At 39.6% G+C, this 19,847-nt stretch overlaps 1 protein-coding gene across 3 annotated transcripts in view; it reads left to right on the forward strand.

The window, feature by feature from the left end:
- The window catches only part of LOC136871902 (tudor domain-containing protein 3), a 258,745-nt gene that overhangs the window by 34,495 nt on the left and 204,403 nt on the right, over positions 1-19,847 (forward strand). Inside the window, exon 4 of one of the 3 annotated variants that reach the window (XM_067145605.2) lies at positions 565-725. The exons of the other annotated variants lie outside the window; for them this stretch is intronic. Coding sequence (XP_067001706.2) covers positions 565-725 — 161 coding nt within the window. The remainder of the gene's footprint in view (positions 1-564; positions 726-19,847) is intronic. 3 annotated transcript variants of the gene reach the window in all.

Here is a 19,847-nt window from a genome sequence, read left to right on the forward strand (position 1 = left end):
TTGTAGAGGACTTAAAGTAAATTCACATCTGGGAGGTGGTGGGTTCGAGTCCCACTGTCGGCAGCCCTGAAGATGGTTTTCCGTGTTTCCCATTTTCACACTAGGAAATGCTGGGGCTGTACCGTAATTAAGGCCATGGTCGCTTCCTTCCCACTCCTAGGCCTTTCCTATTCCATCGTCGCCATAAGACCTATCTGTGTCAGTGCAGTGTCAAACAAATTGTAAAAAAAATTGATTGCATTCATTGTTAAGCTATCATACATTGTTACATAAATGATAATTAGAGTTATTTCATGTTTTTATGGTCAGTATTGATTTTTTGCTGCTTGACGTGATTAGTTATGTAAAACTTTTGCTGGTTAAAACTGAGGAGGACAATTTTTCTTGCAGTATCTCTGTTTACTCTTTATCCTACCACAGTAATGTTCGAATGGTTTTGTAATCCTTATTGTAACTGTGTTCATTGTGTGATTATTGACTGCAAATCAAAATCCCCTTACCATACTGGTGTTTGTCGTTGATATTTCTGGTCTTTAATGGCAGTATTTCAAATTTTTCTTGTAGATACCCGGACAGATAGTTGTGCAGATTCAAAAGATACGTAATATATCTGCTCCAAAAGCAAATGAAGATTCACGTGCCGCTCCTAGGATGCTAAAATTATCTTTAACAGATGGACAAACTAGCTGTCAAGCTGTTGAATTGGAGCCAATAACGTCAATTAGGTAAGTGTCCTCCTAGTGTAGGTGCTTGCATGATATACTTTCAGTATATTATATCATTATGAATCTATATGTGCTGATATACACTGAATGGTCGAAAGTCATGGGAAGACACTGAATGTGATGTTATTAACAAGTTGCTCCTCTGCGAGCCCTCAAAACGGCAGCAATACGGTGAGGCGTTGACTCTACGAGGTGTTGGAATCATTCTGAAGGGATCTGGACCCATGCATCTTGCACTGATACCCCCAATTGGTCTTGTGTAGTTGATGCGGGGTTCGTGGAGCGTTCACCAGCATCGACAGCATCCCATAAATACTCGATTGGATTAAGATCTGGAGATCTAGAGGGGCAATCCATGGTCATAACTTCACTGGAGTGCTCCTCCAACCTCCTGCATGCCTCCATAGAGCAGTGACATGGCGCATTGTCCTGTTGAAACATGGTATCACAAACCATTTATATTGGTATCTCCATTAGGGTACTCAAGGGTCAGAAAGGGGTGCAGATAGTTTGAAAGAATGTCCACATAACATGCACCTGTCAGCGCTCCCTGCAGCCGGACAACGGGGCCTAATTGCGACCATGAGAAAGCTGCCCAGACCAGAACCTAGCCACCTCCTACATGGACACAACCTTGTTGACACGCAGGATCTGTAGCATTTTCTCTGCGATATTGAAGATCTACCCTCGACACAGTTGACCTCAGAAACCCAAATTCGCTTTATGGAGCATACACCACACTCTCATGCGCTCATCAGCTCGATACAACCGGGACCAAGCTCGATAGCTGCAGTCGCTTAAGTGCGGCCAGTATCCAGTAATCGGGAGATAGTGGGTTCGAACTCCACTGTTGGCAGCCCTGAAGATGTTTTTCTGTGGTTTCCCATTTTCACATCAGGCAAATGCTGGGGCTGTACATTAATTAAGGCCACGGGCGCTTCCTTCCCATTCCTAGGCCTTTCCTATCCCATCGTCGCCATAAGACATGTGTCGACGTAAAGCAAAAAAAAAGAAAGATACGACCAGAACCAGGATTCATCGGACCATACCACACGCTGCCGCTGTTCCATGGTCCATTGCTGATGTGTGCGGGCCCATGCACATCATTGAGCTCTGTGTCGAGGTGTCAGCGAAGGGGCACGAGTTGGTCTTCAGCTAGTGAAGCCTATGCGGTGCAGTTGCTTCCTTACAGTCCTGATAGAAATGGTTTCCTGACTCCCAACATTGTGGTGACCTGACTCACAGTAGCCCGTCGAGGGCCCAGTATGGCTCTGCAGAGGTGACGTGATGTCAGTTCGTTAAACCCCTATGGTCTTCCCATGTGGCAGTTTATGCGGGTGATAAAATTTTCTCTGCGATGTTGAAGATCTACCCTCGACACTGTTGACCTCAGAAACCCGAATTCGCATGTAATCTCCGCAGTGCTATGACCCGTGCGCCGTGCGCCGATGATCATCCCACGTGCTAATTCCTTCATGGCTCAGGCGGCAGCGCACCGGTCTCTCACCGCTGGATACCGTGGTTCAAATCCCGGTCACTCCATATAAGATTTGTGCTGGACAAAGCAGAGTGGGGGCAGGTTTTTCTCTGGGTACTCCGGTTTTCCCTGTCATCTTTCATTCCAGCAACACTCTCCATCAACGTTTCATCTCATCTATCAGTCATTTATCATTGCTCCAGAGGAGTGCGACAGGCTTTGGCAGCCGGCACTTTTCCTATCCTCGCCCTTAGATGGGGGCTTCATTCATTCCATTCCTGACCTGGTCGAATGACTGGAAACAAGCTGTGGATTTTCATTTCATTCCTTCGTGGTAATATTTAGTAATATATCATTATTATTTAAGATGGTAGTCAGTCTTTGTCTTGGTGTTTAGGATTTAGTTAACTGTTGTAAATTACGTTTACATAACCTTTGTTTAAGTTCCATGTGGAGTGAATATGGATGAGCCTGGCCCTTCTCACGTAAAGCATAACAAGGGAAAAGTATTTAGAAGTGTAGAAAAACAGTGTATTCTCAACATTTTAAAGAAGTTTAGTGACTCTAATCCTAGTAGTACTCTCGAAAATGTGACGAGGTTAGTAGCTGCTACTACTGCCATTACTAAGACTAGTATTTATCAGGCTAGAAAGGAACTTAGAACTGTAGGAACAGTCTGAATAAAACAAAGTTAGTGGACAAGTGTGATTGTTTCACTAAGGATGCAATTGGACGAAAAGCACACAAGTTTTTCTTTGGAAGTGAAATACCATCAATTGACAAGATGTTAGAGTCTGTGAACAGTGATGAAACCTTGCCTTTGTATTCGGGTGCAACACTTCATAGGCTTTTAAGAACTGTATATTTCAAGTTTATGTCGCGTAGTCACCAACCACTGCTCATTGAAAGGGAGGAAATAGTTTTGTGGCAAAGACGTTATTTGCGTCAGATAAAGTTTCAGGAGGAGGGAAGACCAATATATTACTTGGATGAGACGTGGGTAAATTCCAGGCATACCTGTGCGAAAGTATGGAATGATGAAACTATCAAATCCAGTAAGGACTTTGTAGGTTTTCACGTTGACGATAACGGAACTGGCATAAACATGGGATGGCGAACGGGTTAAGGAATTTCCATTCCACTATTAGAATAAATATTTTAAATTACTTGGCCCTCAAAATAATAGGAATAGGAGTGTGTGAATTGCAAAATTTGTCTTATTTAGTGACAACAGCCACTTAATGTCTCTATAATGGGTCAGGCTGAGTGGCTCAGACGGGATTGAGGCGTTGATCGTCTATCCCCAACTTGGCAGGTTCGATCCTGGCTCCGTCTGGTGGTATTTGAATGTGTTCAAATATGTCAGACTCGTCTTGATAGATTTACTGGCACGTTAAAGAACTCTTGCAAGACTAAATCGTGGCACCTCTGTGTCTCTGTAAACCACAAAATTAGTGGGATGTAAACCCAATAACCGTATTATTCTCTATAATGGAGTAATATATATTTTCTTGCACGTGGAAATATGTCAGATTTCTTGAAGACTTTAATTCTGTGAGGTAATAATTGTTATTTTACTGATTACTTGTTGAAGTAATTGTAATTGAGTAGAATATTTCTCAGTTAACTGTAATTCAGCTCAATAATTACTTTTATTTTGTACTTTTTGCACATTTCACATCACTGCTTACTGCCACATATACTGGGTGATCCATCTGCCTCTTGCGATCTAGTTTTATGCAACCTGCCATGTTCACTACAGTTCTGAAATAAATTGGTCCCTCTCCCTAAACTGGCGCAATATAACAATGTGTGTGGTAACGGGCTAGAAGACAGCAGGAATTGAGAACACCCCTATCAATTCTTTATGAGTAGCCCGAATGAACCCATGAAACGAGCACAAATACGAAGAACCCGTACCTTACAACGGGTTCACCCAGACCAGGAACAGGTATTGTATAGGCTGGGAACTGTCTGGGGTTTGTCAAGCCTCACAGTAGGTCAGTTGGCAGGGGCGCAGTTGGAGATATGATAGTGGACAGTGCTTGAGGGCAGAGATGCCAACTTTCAAAAAAGGTAATTCGTAATGTAGCCGTTAGGGCACGGGGGGTGGGGGGCGGTCGTAGATATATATATATTTTTTAAAATCGTGATCTTACTAACTTACATATCATTTAAAGCTTGTAGTTACTGTTTGGTAAACGTACACTGGTAACATGCTTTTTCTTTTCATATCATGTGCATCCTCTGCACTAACAGAGCACTTAACAGTTCGGAGTTCATATTAGCACGAAATTCAGTCTTGTTCATCTTTATCATGCGCATCCGAAACATTGCGGCTCCACACACTACAAAACACGTGTGAATGAGATTTTGAGGAGCGCATTAAACTGGGCCATTCTTCCGCGTATACCTCCGTAAATTTCCAACTATATGTATTACTAGCGTCACTAGTCATGGTAACGTAATCACACGTATTTTCCTGCACAAGAAATCCCTTCATTATTTCAAACCTTTCGCATTTCGTAACACACGATTAGCATATATCCTAGAAGAGCAATATATGTAAATTTGGCAACCAAACTCGCAATAAATACTTCTTCAACAGTCACCCAAACAGGATTCACAATTAAACAGAGTTTGTCACCACTTTACCACCAAAACAAAGACAAAAGAACTCTCATACTTGCATGGAAGTCTGATCATGTGACGAACAAGGACAACTTCGCAAGATATGCCACTTCACAGGTGCCTAAATTTCCGGTACTGGAAGCACACACTTCGAAATATTCTTAAACGAGGGACAGGAAAGGGGGATAAATTATTTCTGAGAAATCCGAAGATAATATTCTGAGAATTCACGCCGCCTTGTGTATCCTTTTGAACACTTCATACACTTATATTTTAAAATCAACAAAAAATCGTAATTTGTGGTGTGTGATTCGTAAAGGCGTAATTATGATGGGTAATTCGTAATTATTACGATTGAATCGTAATAGTTGGCATCTCTGCTTGAGGGTACGAAGGTTCAAATCCCACGCAAGTATTTTTCCTTACCACCAATTGCCTGGGATGTGGCAAGGCTGCATACTTCATAGTTTCTACAGACTGATTTGTTTATTTGGTTCTGTAAAGGGCAGTTGGTATCATGGCATAGGGTATGAAGCTGAGTTGGATGAGGATGAGGAGGTGATTGTCTGTGGCTAGGATACAGACAACTAAATAGCTACATAGTATGCGTTCCAAGTTTCTTAGGACACTGGTTGGGCAAAGTGTTCCCCATTGGAACTGTAACAGTATACGATGGTTAGTAGGTAGGTATGTAGCTCCCCTCCTTTGAGGCAAGTCTCAAAACAGTGCTCATAGAGAAGCTAGACAGAACCCATAGCAGGCACAACACCTGTATCAAGAACACTATCTGGATAGGCAACTGGTGCAACACTTCATAGGCTTTTAAGAACTGTAAATGTCAAGTTTATTTAATTTTATTTAATTCCTATCTTCCATTTCAAGTTTATGTCGCGTAGTCACCAACCACTGCTCATTGAAAGGGAGGTGAAGTGGTGGTGTCCTGGTGAGGTTGTTTCCTCTAGAATTACTGTGACGTCTGCTGTCACGACTTCAAACAGGATGGGGCTTAGTGGGTCCCCTTGCAGTACTCCATTTGTCTGGATTATTTCTTTTGAGGTCTATATTCTGTCGCATACTTCCACTTTGTTGTAGGCCAAAATGTTCCTTATCATCCGTGTGATTCCATGGTCCTCCGTTAACGTAATATGTTCTATTGCTTTCACCCATTTCAGATTTCAGAAAGACGTCTGCAGGCTACTGCATCCCTGGGGAGAATATGGCCTGTTCAAGATCTACTGCATCCTTGGGAAGAACACGGCCTGTTCAAGATCATCCCATGGCAGGTGTAGTTTGAACTGGAGGTCTTCGATATAGAAAGGTTCCCTTGCTAATTCATAAATTAGTTTGGGCGATGACGTTCTTGCTACGCCCAGTGCTCTCTTAAGGAATCGTGCTTTCACTTTTTCTGTCGTGGTGAGTTCTGTTGTGGTTAGCCTTTCCCATATTATGTAGCTCTAGGCTGTATGAGATAGTGGGAGTTATTTTGGCTTGGAAGAGTACCATTGCTGTTCGTAGTGAGAGTTTGGTTATGTTCTTCAGATCGTATATTCCTCTGATGGCAGCTGTTGCTCGTTCCTTTATGTGGTGTCTGAAAGAGTGGCACATTGTTTGCAGGGTGATGCCGAGGTATTTGTAGGTATTGACAGATGTGAGTTGTTCTTCGTTGAGGGTCATTTTGTTTTCCGCTGATAGTTTTCTCCCTTTTTGGAAAGCCATGTACACTGTCTTTCTTTGGTTTAAGCTGAGATCTTTACCAACTGCAGAATTGTGAAAGTCGTTTAGTACTTTCTGTAGCTTTTGCCGGTTTGGAAAACCCAGGACCATGTCATCTGCGTATAGATAGAAACGAAGTTGTTTCCTCTAAAATTACTGTGACGTCTGCTGTCATGACGTTAAACAGGATGGGGCTTAGTGGATCCCCTTGCAGTACTCCATTTGTTTGGATTATTTCTTTTGAGGTCGATATTCCGTCGCATACTTCCACTTTGTTGTAGGCCAAAATGTTCCTTATCATCCGTGTGATTCCATGGTCCTCCGTTAACGTAATATGTTCTAGTTTCTTAGCAAGCTTTGATCTGGTCAATAAGTTGGAAGGTCTTTGTGAAGTCTACGAATATTGTGTGAAATATTCCTTTGGATTATCTAAGTGCTTCCTCTATGTCATTTAATAGATTGCTTACGGTATGCAAGGTGGACCTTCCTTTCCTGAACCCAAATTGTTGGTCAGGGATCATTGGATCTAGTGCCGGAGTGAGTCTCTTGAGGATTAGGTTTATAAAGACATTTGAAAATGTTATTCTCCAGGGCAATACCACAGTATGAGTTTGGGTTATTGCTTTCACCTTTGCCTTTGTAGATGACCTTTATCATGAATTTTCTCTATTTGTCTCATATTTCCCCTGTTGATAGGCATCTGTTGAACAGGTCTGTCCATAGTTCGCTTAGTGTTTCTGATGAGTTTTTTATCATCTCGTAAATTTCATCTGGGCCGGTCGCCTTCCTGTCTTTTGTCTCCTATATTACTGTCGTCACTTCTTCTGTTGTGTATTGTGAGATTGGGCTAGTTCTTGTGTGGTGGGTAATGTTGTACGCTGTTTGCGATTGTGCTAGGTTCAGGACTTCTGAGAAGTGCTTTTCCCATACTTTCATTTGGATTTCCGCAGGTTTTCAATTGGACTTTCTCCTGGTGGCTACAATAGGGTCTTTAAGCACTTCTTCTGCCTCCATAAGGGCTTCATTTTCTATGTACTTTCAGGATGGCTTTGTACTCTTTACATTTGACTGTGTAAGTTTCCAGCACGGTCTTTTCTTTATGTAGTTTGTCCTCATGTAGGGCTTGCAGAACTTGCAGAAGATAGCATTCTGTGTTGAACCATGTTTTGCTGTACTTTGTATGACCGGGGTGGTTGCAGTTTTTAAGGCTTCTTGTATCGTTACTAAAAGCACAGTTTATGTTATTGGCTTTTAGATGCTAATTAGTTTCATATATTGCTCAAGTGTTGTTTAAGGAATTAACGTCTATCTTTCTGGAAGTTCTTTCACTTGTTTTGTTTGGCGCTTGTGCTGTTATGAGTGACTTAGGTTATTTACTTTGGTTTGTAGATCAGGAAGTATCCTTCGTCATATAGTATATTCAGCACTTCCCTCGTATTATTGCTGGGCTTGTCGATTCTACAATTGAAATCTCCCTCCAGGATGATGTTCTTGTCTGTCTTTGTTTGGGCAATGGTCTCGGTTATTATCTCTATTGTGTCTTTTGAGGAGGAACTGTACATGATATATAATCTTATTATTGTTAACTTTGAGGTTTTCATTATTACCGAGTTGTCTTAATTATTTTATTGATTGTTCCAACTGAGGGTTTGTAGAATATGGAGACCCCTCCCTCTGGTCTGTCTCTTAGCTTCAATTTTGCAAGTGAGTGGTTGGCAAGACTGAGTGGTTCTGTCAAGAAAGTTTCAGTGGTTACCATGATGTCACTCTCTGACCAGATGTTTTCAGATGCTTTGTTGATTGTGCTTTATAGGCCTTGTACGATCTGCAGTAGGTTGCCTAGTGTTTTATCAGACTTGCCCTCTTAGGTAGATTATTCTTTGCGGTTATTGCCTTCGAAAACGAAAGGTATGGTAGATTACCCTGTCTGGCCAGAGATCAGCATGCATAATTAAATTTCTTTCTTCCATCGGTATATCAATTTTGAAGGCCTTACTTGTGCTGCGTGTGGGTAGTTGTTCTCATCCGATGATCTTGGTAATTCCGTTTGATGTTCGTTGTTCTTTTATGTCCTCTTCCGTTGTGTCAGAGTCTAGTCTCCTGACAAATATCCAAGCGGTCTGCGGTGCTGCTCTCAGCTTTCCTATGTCGGGGCGTCCAGCGCCATGCTGTAGGGATCTTCTCTGCACTTTGTCGTATTTACTTGATTCTGAGCATGTTGGGATATGATTGATCCTCTTTGTGGGTAGGCTGGGCCAGCCTTTGTTTGATTGTGTCCATGTTGCGTCGATAAGTTGGTCGTTGTGTCTTGATGTTTCATTGGTGTTGATTGGTGGTCTGTTCTGTTTTGCTGCTTCTGATGTTTCTGTGTTGTCTTGCGGTTTGGTGTTCTTCTGAGTTTGCCTTTCTGATAGGAGATCTGCCTGGTGTAGTTACGTCTCCAGAATGAGTTATTTTTTTCCATTAGGAATCTTTCTTTGAGTTTCATTTTTATATCTTGACAGGATTGTTTGTTTTCCATGACTTGATCTTTGACTCAGAGGATTGTTTGTTGCAGCTAGTGGGGTAAGACCATTCGTTTGCAGATGAATTTTTCAGGTTTTACACATTCACAGGATCAATCTCTTTTTGAGGGCAGAGCGTTGAACTCTGCTGTTGTCATTGGGGTGCACTCTTTGTGAAACCAGCTGTACATCTTCCGTCGCAGCTGACTGCATTTCTTCTTTTGGGATGTCCTTGGCACAATTTGTGCACATGATGATTTTGTTTTTCTTGTGCTCCATTATGGGTTTCTTAATGTGTTCCAAGTGTATGGTCTGCTGAATGGCATTCTGTAGAAGAGCCTTCGTGCCAGATTTCTCCTACTGGTGTATTTTGTATCGCATCACGTTCGCTGGTTGGAGAAAGATCTCTTGCAGTTGTGGCAGGCTGGCGTTGTACGTGCTCTAAAACTTGTGTTTTGTGTAGCCAGACATTTGCTGGTTGGAGAAAGTTCTCTCGCAGTTGTGGCAGGTCAGCATCGTCTTAGCTGTATGTGTCACCATCGTGCGGCAACAAACTCCTGCTTGAGTTTTGTGTAATAAGACTTTTGCTGGTTTAAGAAAGATCTCTTACAGTTTTGGCATGTTGGCAGTTTCCTTTGTGAGTGTGACACTTTGTAAGATAACCACCAGATGATTGTGTATTCCGTGTTGTACGACTTTTGTTGGGTTCTTTTTGTTGGTGTGCGATTGCTGTGTTCCTGTAATTTGTGATTGGTCATCATAATGCACTACTGAAGTGTGGATAAACACCATTGGGTGCAGCAGGCACCTTTTCAGGTACAGTGGGGTGTGAACGTATGGTGTGGCATTGTGGGTGATCACTTCATTGGTTCCCTTTCCTTTGAGGGGCATCTGATGGGAGAATGCTATCTGCAGTTTCTCCATTATGAACTACCACCATTGTTGGAACATGTACCACTCCTTGACCGCTGCAGGATGTGGTTTCAACGTGGCGGAGGTCAACCACATGTGGCGGTAGTTTTCTGTAACCATTTCAATCAATCACTACTGATCTGCATTTAGGTCAGTTGCCCAGGTGACAGATTCCCTATCTGTTGTTTCCCTAGTCTTTTCTTAAATGATTTCAAAGAAATTGGAAATTTATTGAACATATCCCTTGATAAGTTACTCCAATCCCTAACTCCCCTTCCTATAAACAAATATTTGCCCCAATTTGTCCTCTTGAATTATAACTTCATCTTCATATTGTGATATTTTCTACTTTTAAAACACCACTCAAACTCGTTCGTCTTCTAAAGTCGTTCCACACCGTCTCTCCAATGACAGCTCGGAACTTACCACTTATCTCACGTAGTTTACAAAAGGAGTATATTTATTACCCCACCTATTCAATACAATTAATACGATGTTATGTGGTTAAATAAACATAGACATTTTAAATTTTAACCCTCGAACCGGTAGCTGACGATAGATCGGCAGGTGTGTGCCTATCTCAACCGCCGCTGACGATAGATCGTCAGGTCCACTTAACCAGTAAATAAAGCTGTGAATATTTCTGTTAGATGGCAGCATTCACCCAGGCATGTTTTCTCCTTGTAATGTGGAAGGTTTCGTTGTTAAATACATCCATTTTTGTGTGATATCTTTGAAACAATTGATCGCAATTCGCAGAGCTTTGAAACACGTGTTGATTTTGTTGTGACTTCCTTTCATTGTTTACTGTGTGTTATGCACACACGATGGCTACATTTTCGGATTTAAATGATGAAGATATTGTAATTGAATTAAATGCATCTGGAAATTCAAGGCCTTCTCCAGCAGAATGGAGGTGTTGTGCCACCTGACGTAGGTTATGAACGCCCACCGGTTAGAGCTCTATCAAATACTGTACTTATTATTGAATAATTCCTGAAGTATTAACACTATTCACTTAAAATGTGTATACCTATAATCGGAATTAATTTCTCTACAAAATGTATATTTTAAATATTTTATGAAAAAGAGATTCGTCATTTATATTTGATGTCTAAGTGAAAAATATTTCTTGATTTTTTTTTGAGGGGGCATTTAACGAGGCAGAAAATAAAAATACTATTACATTGAAGGTAAATGCAAACCACTTTTCAAATAGTCCAGTTCATGCTGAATGTTTTGGTGTATTATATGTGCATATTCTGTGAATAATACATCTGTCAAAGTGACGTACATCAGGTACTGCAAATTTGTGGTGCACACCCACCGGTTAGAGCTATTTCAACTACCGGTTCGAGGGTTAAGGGGACATGTTATAAATATACTCCTTTTGTAAACTAAGTGAGATCGCTGTTTTCAATACGGAACAAAAATGAGAGTGATGGTTTGTAACTTACCACTTAATAATATAAGAGGTTGGAGTCCTGAAATGTATTTGAGTAAGTTGGAGTCCAATAAATTCTCTTACATTATTATTGAGATTCTTTCAATACGGAAAATAAAATGATTTTCATTACTTGTAATAATACTTACCACTTAGTCGAGCAGCTCGTCTACTTTCTCCCAAGTCTTCCCAGCCCAAATTTTGCAACATTTTTGTAACACTACTCTTTTGTCAGAAGTCGCCCAGAACAAATTGAGCTGCATTTCTTCGGAGCTTTTCCACTTCTTGAATCGAGTAATCCTGGTGAGGGTCCCATACACTGGAACCATACTCTATTTGGGGTCTTACCAGACACTTCTATACCCTTTCCTTTACATCCTTACACCCCTAAATACCCTCATAACCATGTGAAAAGATCTGTACCCTTTTATTTACAATCCCATTTGTGTGATTACCCCAATGAAGATCTTCACTTATATTAACACGTAGGTACTTACAGTGATCCCCATAAGAAACTTTCAACCCATCAATGCAGTAATTAAAACTGAGATGATTTTTCTTAGTAGTGAAACTCACAATCTGACTTTTAACCCCATTTATCATCACACCATTGCCTGCTGTCCATCTCACATCATTATCGAGGTCATGTCCGACTCGTTGGCTGAACGGTCAGCGTACTGGCCTTCGGTTCAGAGGGTCCCGGGTTCGATTCCCGACCGGGTCGGGGATTTTAACCTTAATTGGTTAATTCCAATGGCACGGGGGCTGGGTGTATGTGTTGTCTTCATCATTTCATCCTCATCACGATGCACAGGTCGCCTATGGGAGTCAAATAGAAAGACCTGCACCTGGCGAGCCGAACCCGTCCTGGGATATCCCGGCACTAAAAGCCATACGACATTTCATTTCATCGAGGTCATTTTGCAGTTGCTCACAATCTTGTAACTTATTTATTACTCTATACAGAATACCATCATCCACAAAAAGCCTTATCTTTGATCACGAACCTACTTTGCTGGCGTAGCAGGGGAGAGGTGATACTCCCACGTGGCGCGTCCCAGGTGGCGGATAGGGGGGTCCTAACCGGCTTGCCGATGGACTTGAGGGAAATAAAATACCTCTCGCGGAACAAACACACAACCCCCTGTGGGTGGGGGACTCAGATGAAGAATATACCCACAGTATCTCCTGCTTGTCATAAGAGGCAACTAAAAGGGGCGACCAAGGGATGATCAAATTAAAGCCATGATACTACTTGTAATTAGTACCACCACACAGGGAACACCATGGGTCGCTTTTACTTGTGCGTAGTACCACTATGTTAGGTACACGATAGGTTTGTGATTAGTAGTGACAGTGTGTGCTCAGGATGCATTTTACAGTACTTGTGATTCGTCCCACTATATGAGCGACACCATGGTTCTGCCTTGCCTATGATCAGTACCCACTATATGAGGATAGTGAGAGTCCCTGTGGTTAGGCCACTTACGTGAAGAACAACATAGGTTTGCGTTGCCTGTAAATAGCGACACAATGTGCGAAACACCATAGGTCTGTGTTACATGTGCACATTACATTACCTGTGAGTAGTACCATAATGTGTGGAATACCGGGAGTCTACGCTACTCTTGATTAGTACTGCAACATGTCAAATACCATGGTTTTACTTTCCCAGCGAAAAGTAACATGAGGGGCCGATAACCTGGATTTTGGACCTGTGTAGACTGGGACAGTCAGGTGCAAAAAGGACTTGGACAGGGATTAATAAAAGTGATCATGGCATTGTACAAGGAATGTTGTAGTTGCGTGCAAACACAAGTTGGCAGGGCAAGTTGGTTCAAAATAACTTGTGGGCTGAGACAGGAAAGTGTTCTATCACCAATCCTGTTTACAATATTAATGGATGACATCATGAGAACAGCAAAAGCAGCATATGGTGGAAGAGAAATGAACATGTTATTATTTGCAGATGATAATGTGATTTGGGGAGAAGATGACAGGAAGGTTCAAGAACAGTTAGATGTTTTGTGAATGGGAAGATCAAAGAATGTGGATTGAAAATAAGTGTTGAAAAGAGTAAAACTCTTGTTATTACTAGTGGGGAGAAAGAAGGGGAAGGTCAGATTAGACTTGCAGACAAACCCACGGAAGTAGTGGAAACGTTCAGATACCTGGGGAGTGAATTAATGGAGAATGCTTGACTGAATGCTGAGATTAGTAAGAGGATTCAAGCAGGAAGTTGTTTCTATCATAGGGTAAGAAACATGTTATGGGACAAAGATGTGCCAATGGAAGCAAAGAAAACTATGTACAAGATGTATTACGTACCCATGACAACTTATGGAGCAGAAACTTGGACAGTGACAAAGAAGGATGCGAGTCAAATACAGGCAGCCAAAATTAAGTTCTTGAGGAGTATGATACAGAAGAGTAGAAGAGACAAAATAAGGAATGTGAAAATCCAGGAAAACATTGGAGTGGAAAAACTGAATGATAGAATAGAGAAGAGCCGAATAAGATGGTTTGGGCTCATAAAGCGAATGAGTGATGAAAGAATACCGAAAAAGGTGATGGAAATGCAAATGCAAGGAAGGAGAGGCCATGGATGACTGTGATTGAGATGGAAGGACACAATACCACGCAGTATTTTAGAAAGAAACCTGGACTGGGACACAGTGTTGGAGGAGGAGTGGTGGAAAGACTGAAGAAAGTGGAGAGGAACCATATTTGCCCCTACCTGGCTACAGCTGGATAAAGGGAAATGATGGTGATGATTAGACTACAAGCATCATCGATTCAGTATTATTGTCCTTTAGAAGCAGTCCCTTGGTCACTAATACTAGTATTTAAACGCTAGTTTCTGGGAATGTGGGGCATTGCGGATCAGATCCATTGATTGTTTTAACTTCATATCCATCCATTCATTCTTCGTCCTCATGTTTTGAATTCTGGTCAGTGGAGGATTATGGATTTATAATTGTTCTTACATTTCGTCTCATTTTGTGCCATTAGGGGCCGATGACCTAGATGTTAGGCGCCTTTAAACAACAAGCATCATCATCATAATCAATCTTATCTTTGATTCCACTTCTTTACTCCTATCATATATATATATATATATATAAGAAAACATAAAGGTCCAATAATACTGCCTTGAGGAATTCCTCTCTTAATTATTACAGGGTCAGATAAAGCTTCACCTACTCTAATTCTCTGAGATCTATTTTCTAGAAATGTAGCCACCCATTCAGTCACTCTTTTGTCTAGTCCGATTGCACTCAGTTTTACAATATTTAAAAATTTAAGAGGGTTCCTCCTACTCAATACAAAGATATTTATTAATGTGAAAGAATCACATATCGTTCAAATGAGGTACTAGTTTCGGCACCAGATATGTGCCATCATCAGCCACAAAAACAAATTGGGCAAACACAATAAAACCCTAAAACAACTTTATACGCACTATAACATCTGCATGGATGCATATGAAATATGACTTTAAAACAACTTTAAAAACACACTATAACATTTGCACAGATGAATATAAAATAAAATATGGTAGATGAAGTTGCATTCCATTTTAAAATCCGTTAAAATGATAACTCCGTTGTTGTATACCCATGGCGGTTTGTCCAGCTTATATATAACTTTAGTTTTCTAAAACTGTTAAATTATGCTGTGAGGTTTATTGTCATATGAAGTTGACACTATGTGTGTTCTGTAGTTCGGTTCCGGAAAATAAACGTAAACATGAACTTGGTAAGATCCAAAGAATTAATTCCCACTTCAATATGGGTTGAGAAACCTGGGGAAGAAATTAGAAGTCGAATTAGGCAAAAGATCGGAAGGAAAGATCAAAAAGAAAAGTCTAGAAAAACCCAGAGAATACTAGAAACGAACTCACCTTGAGCAGCCTGAGTGATCGGCGGACAGAGCTGGACTGATGGATGCAATTATAAGGTTAAGGGGCGAGGCGTAAGGGAGGAGAGGGGAGGGGTAGAGGCGGAGCAACTGTCACGGAGCTAAGATGGAGCGGAAGGATGTGGTAGTGGGGGTAAATGATGTGGATATGTACTGCGTATGGTTTGAAAGATCGAATTGTTTTTAGGTGGTCTAATATTTCTTAGCCATTTAATTAAGAGATCATAAAGAATATTAGTTTTCTCGGAAATTTCATTTAAATTATAGTTATGGTTGAAATATTGATCGCAATGAATGAAACAATTTTCGACGATGTTCATAATTGGCCCTTTGTTTGCTATTTGAAGTATTTCGAAATCATGTTCTATATCAGTAAACTTATGATTAGAGTCGTGAATGTGTTGGCCTATAGCAGAAAACTTGTTATATCTTACCGCGTTGACGTGCTCTGAATATCTGGTTATGAAGTTGCGTCCTGTTTGTCCCACGTTGGAGGCGCTGCAGTCGATACACTTGAATCTATAGATTCCAGATTTGGAAAATCTGTTAGAGGTGTTGACTGATGTTGAATTATGTATAATTTCTGAGGTCCTATTATTAGTTCTGAAGAAGATTTTTACGTTATGTTTTCGAAAAACATTGGTGATTTGATGGATACCATTGTTGAATGTAAAAGTAGATGAAACGTTAGTTATAGGTTTTTCTTTAGTGAGAGTAGTCTTGGGCCGGTGTCTAAATTTATTGATTATATGTTCTATAAATGATCTGCTGTAACCGTTGAATTTGGCGATTGCTCTTATAGTGTTGAGTTCGCTATTGAGGTCTTTTTTAGAGATAGGTATCGTGAATGCACGATGAACCATGCTATTATATGCTGCACGATTGTGTGTTTGAGGGTGTATGGAATCTTGACGAATGGTATTGGCAGTTTGTGTCTGAAATTCTATATGAAAGAGCAGATGGATTTCTGAGGATAGTTGAATCCAGAAAATTAATTACTTTATTATTTTCAGACTCAAGTGTAAATTTGATGTGGGGGTCAATATTGTTTAGTTCTTGCAGGGTAGAGGTCACATTCTTGATTTCTTCATCCATTATAACAAATGTGTCGTCAATAACAAATGTGTCGTCAACATATCTGGCCCACATGAGGATGTTTGGAAAAGTATTTCTATTTATTTTTGTATATTCCAGAAAATCTATATAAATGTCCGCTAGAATTCCCGAAGCGGGTGATCCCATAGCCAGTCCATTTTGTTGATAGATGGTTTCATCGAATTTAAAGAAATTATTGTTGATGACCAGTTTCACAAGAGAAATAAAATCTTGTATTTCTAATTTGCTGAGAGAGCTCTGTTTGTTAAAGTTATCTTCAATAATGGAGAAAAGTTTGGTTGTGGGTATGCTTGGATACATATTTACTATGTCGAAAGAATGAAGGGTATGAAGGCTGCTCAAGGTTCCTCAACCCATATTGAAGTGGAAATTAATTCTTTGGATCTTACCAAGTTCATGTTCACGTTTATTTTCCGGAACCAAACTACAGAACACACATAGTGTCAACTTCATATGACAATAAACCTCACAGCATAATTTAACAGTTTTAGAAAACTAAAGTTATATATAAGCTGGACAAACCGCCATGGGTATACAACAACGGAGTTATCATTTTAACGGATTTTAAAATGGAATGCAACTTCATCTACCATATTTTATTTTATATTCATCTGTGCAAATGTTATAGTGTGTTTTTAAAGTTGTAAAGTCATATTTCGTATTCATCCATGCAGATGTTATAGTGTGTATAAAGTTGTTTTAGGGTTTTATTGTGTTTGCCCGATTTGACTTTGTGGCTCATGATGGCACATATCTGGTGCCGAAACTAGTACCTCATTTGAATGATATGTGATTCTTTCACATTAATAAATATCTTTGTATTGAATAGGAGGAACCCTCTTAATTTTTAAATATTGTAATCCCACTTCAATACGGATCATGAAATTTCTAAATATTAATGAAAATGCCTACCAGGCAAAAAGAAAAGCCTATCAATATATGGGTTTAAAAATTAAAGTCGCCAAATTGGGCAAAGATATTAGCTTCTTGAAGCAATGTATTATGCACAATTTAACACCGAACTTTCTGAAAGGAACGCTCAAAAAACATCGTACCGCACCACATTCCGTCCAAACCCAACAAAAAACGAACAAAATTTGGTTGATACATGAATTTTGTTTTTTATATAAGAAAAAATCGTTTTTAAACAGTAAACTTTACGAGACTCACCTTGAAGCAGCCAATCTGCTACCTGGCATTCAATGGAATTTATTTCTAAATCAGGTTAATAATAAAATGTTTGACATACTCTCACAAAAACAGTTTACGTTAGAGAAGAAATTAGCTGCATTAAAAATGAACAGAAATACTTCAAAAACTCAGCCCAAAGAAACTAGTTTGCAAAGAAACTCAGTCGAGAATTTCCATCCTCCTGTTGTCAATCTTTCAAACGTAATTTTAACCACGGAAGAAACTGCCATTTTAGCGAAGGGTCCGAAGCATAATTGGCCTAATATGAACGAAATAAACGCAGTCACATGCCGCTGGAAGATCAAGACGAAATTAGATTTGAAGTAAAAAGAAAATTAGATAAGATGTTCAGTTCTAATAAAGTAAATAAAAGAAATCCCCCTATCAATTCTAATGCCAATAATTTTACTTCCGAACATAAACAGATCGCGGAACTCAAAAAGAAAATTAAAAATAACGATCTGATTGTCACAAAAGCGGATAAAGGAAATACTACAGTTATCATGGACAAAATTAATTACATATATAAAACCAAAGAATTTTTTAACAGCAGCACGTTTACAATAATCAATAAAGATCCTACACAGAAAATACAGCGACAGTTAAAACAAACATTAAAGAATATATCTTTTCTTTTTACAGATCAAGAAAAATCAAAACTATTAAATATGAATCCAGGTCTACCCACAGTTAAAGCCCTCCCTAAAATACATAAAATTGACGTCCCTATCCGGCCTATTATTAACTATAAACTCAGCCCCCTATATAAAATTGCGCAATTTGTTCAACAATTTTTAACTAAGAACTATCAATTTCTCTCTAAAAAATCCATCAAGAACACTACTGAACTAGTTGAAAAAATGAAGTCATTTAATGTACAACCCAACCATACCCTTCATTCTTTCGACATAGTAAATATGTATCCAAGCATACCCACAACCAAACTTTTCTCCATTATTGAAGATAACTTTAACAAACAGAGCTCTCTCAGCAAATTAGAAATACAAGATTTTATTTCTCTTGTGAAACTGGTCATCAACAATAATTTCTTTAAATTCGATGAAACCATCTATCAACAAAATGGGCTGGCTATGGGATCACCCGCTTCGGGAATTCTAGCGGACATTTATTTAGATTTTCTGGAATATACAAAAATAAGTAGCAATACTTTTCCAAACATCCTCATGTGGGCCAGATATGTTGACGACACATTTGTTATAATGGATGAAGAAATCAAGAATGCGACCTCTACCCTGCAAGAACTAAACAATATTGACCCCCACATCAAATTTACACTTGAGTCTGAAAATAATAAAGTAATTAATTTTCTGGATTTAACTATCCTCAGAAATCCATCTGCTCTTTCATATAGAATTTCAGACACAAACTGCCAATACTATTCGTCAAGATTCCATACACCCCCAAACACACAAACATGCAGCATATAATAGCATGGTTCATCGTGCATTCACGATACCTATGTCTAAAAAAAGACCTCAATAGCGAACTCAACACTGTAAGAGCAATCGCCAAATTCAACGGTTACAGCAGATCATTTATAGAACATATAATCAATAAATTTAGACACCGGCCCAAGACTACTCTCACTAAAGAAAAACCTATAACTAACGTTTCATCTACTTTTACATTCAACAATGGTATCCATCAAATCACCAATGTTTTTCGAAAACATAACGTAAAAATCTTCTTCAGAACTAATAATAGGACCTCAGAAATTATACATAATTCAACATCAGTCAACACCTCTAACAGATTTTCCAAATCTGGAATCTGTAGATTCAAGTGTATCGACTGCAGCGCCTCCAACGTGGGACAAACAGAACGCAACTTCATAACCAGATATTCAGAGCACGTCAACGCGGTAAGATATAACAAGTTTTCTGCTATAGGCCAACACATTAACGACTCTAGTCATAAGTTTACTGATATAGAACATGATTTTGAAATACTTCAAATAGCAAACAAAGGGCCAATTATGAACATCGTCGAAAATTGTTTCATTCATTGCGATCAATATTTCAACCCTAACTATAATTTAAATGAAATTTCTGAGAAAACTAATATTCTTTATGATCTCTTAATTAAATGGCTAAGAAATATTAGACCACCTAAAAACAATTCGATCTTTCAAACCATACGCAGTACATATCCACATCATTTACCCCCACTACCACATCCTTCCGCTCCACCTT

Source organism: Anabrus simplex, chromosome 4, assembly GCF_040414725.1.
Source record: "Anabrus simplex isolate iqAnaSimp1 chromosome 4, ASM4041472v1, whole genome shotgun sequence".
In the NCBI taxonomy this organism is placed as follows: domain Eukaryota; kingdom Metazoa; phylum Arthropoda; class Insecta; order Orthoptera; family Tettigoniidae; genus Anabrus; species Anabrus simplex.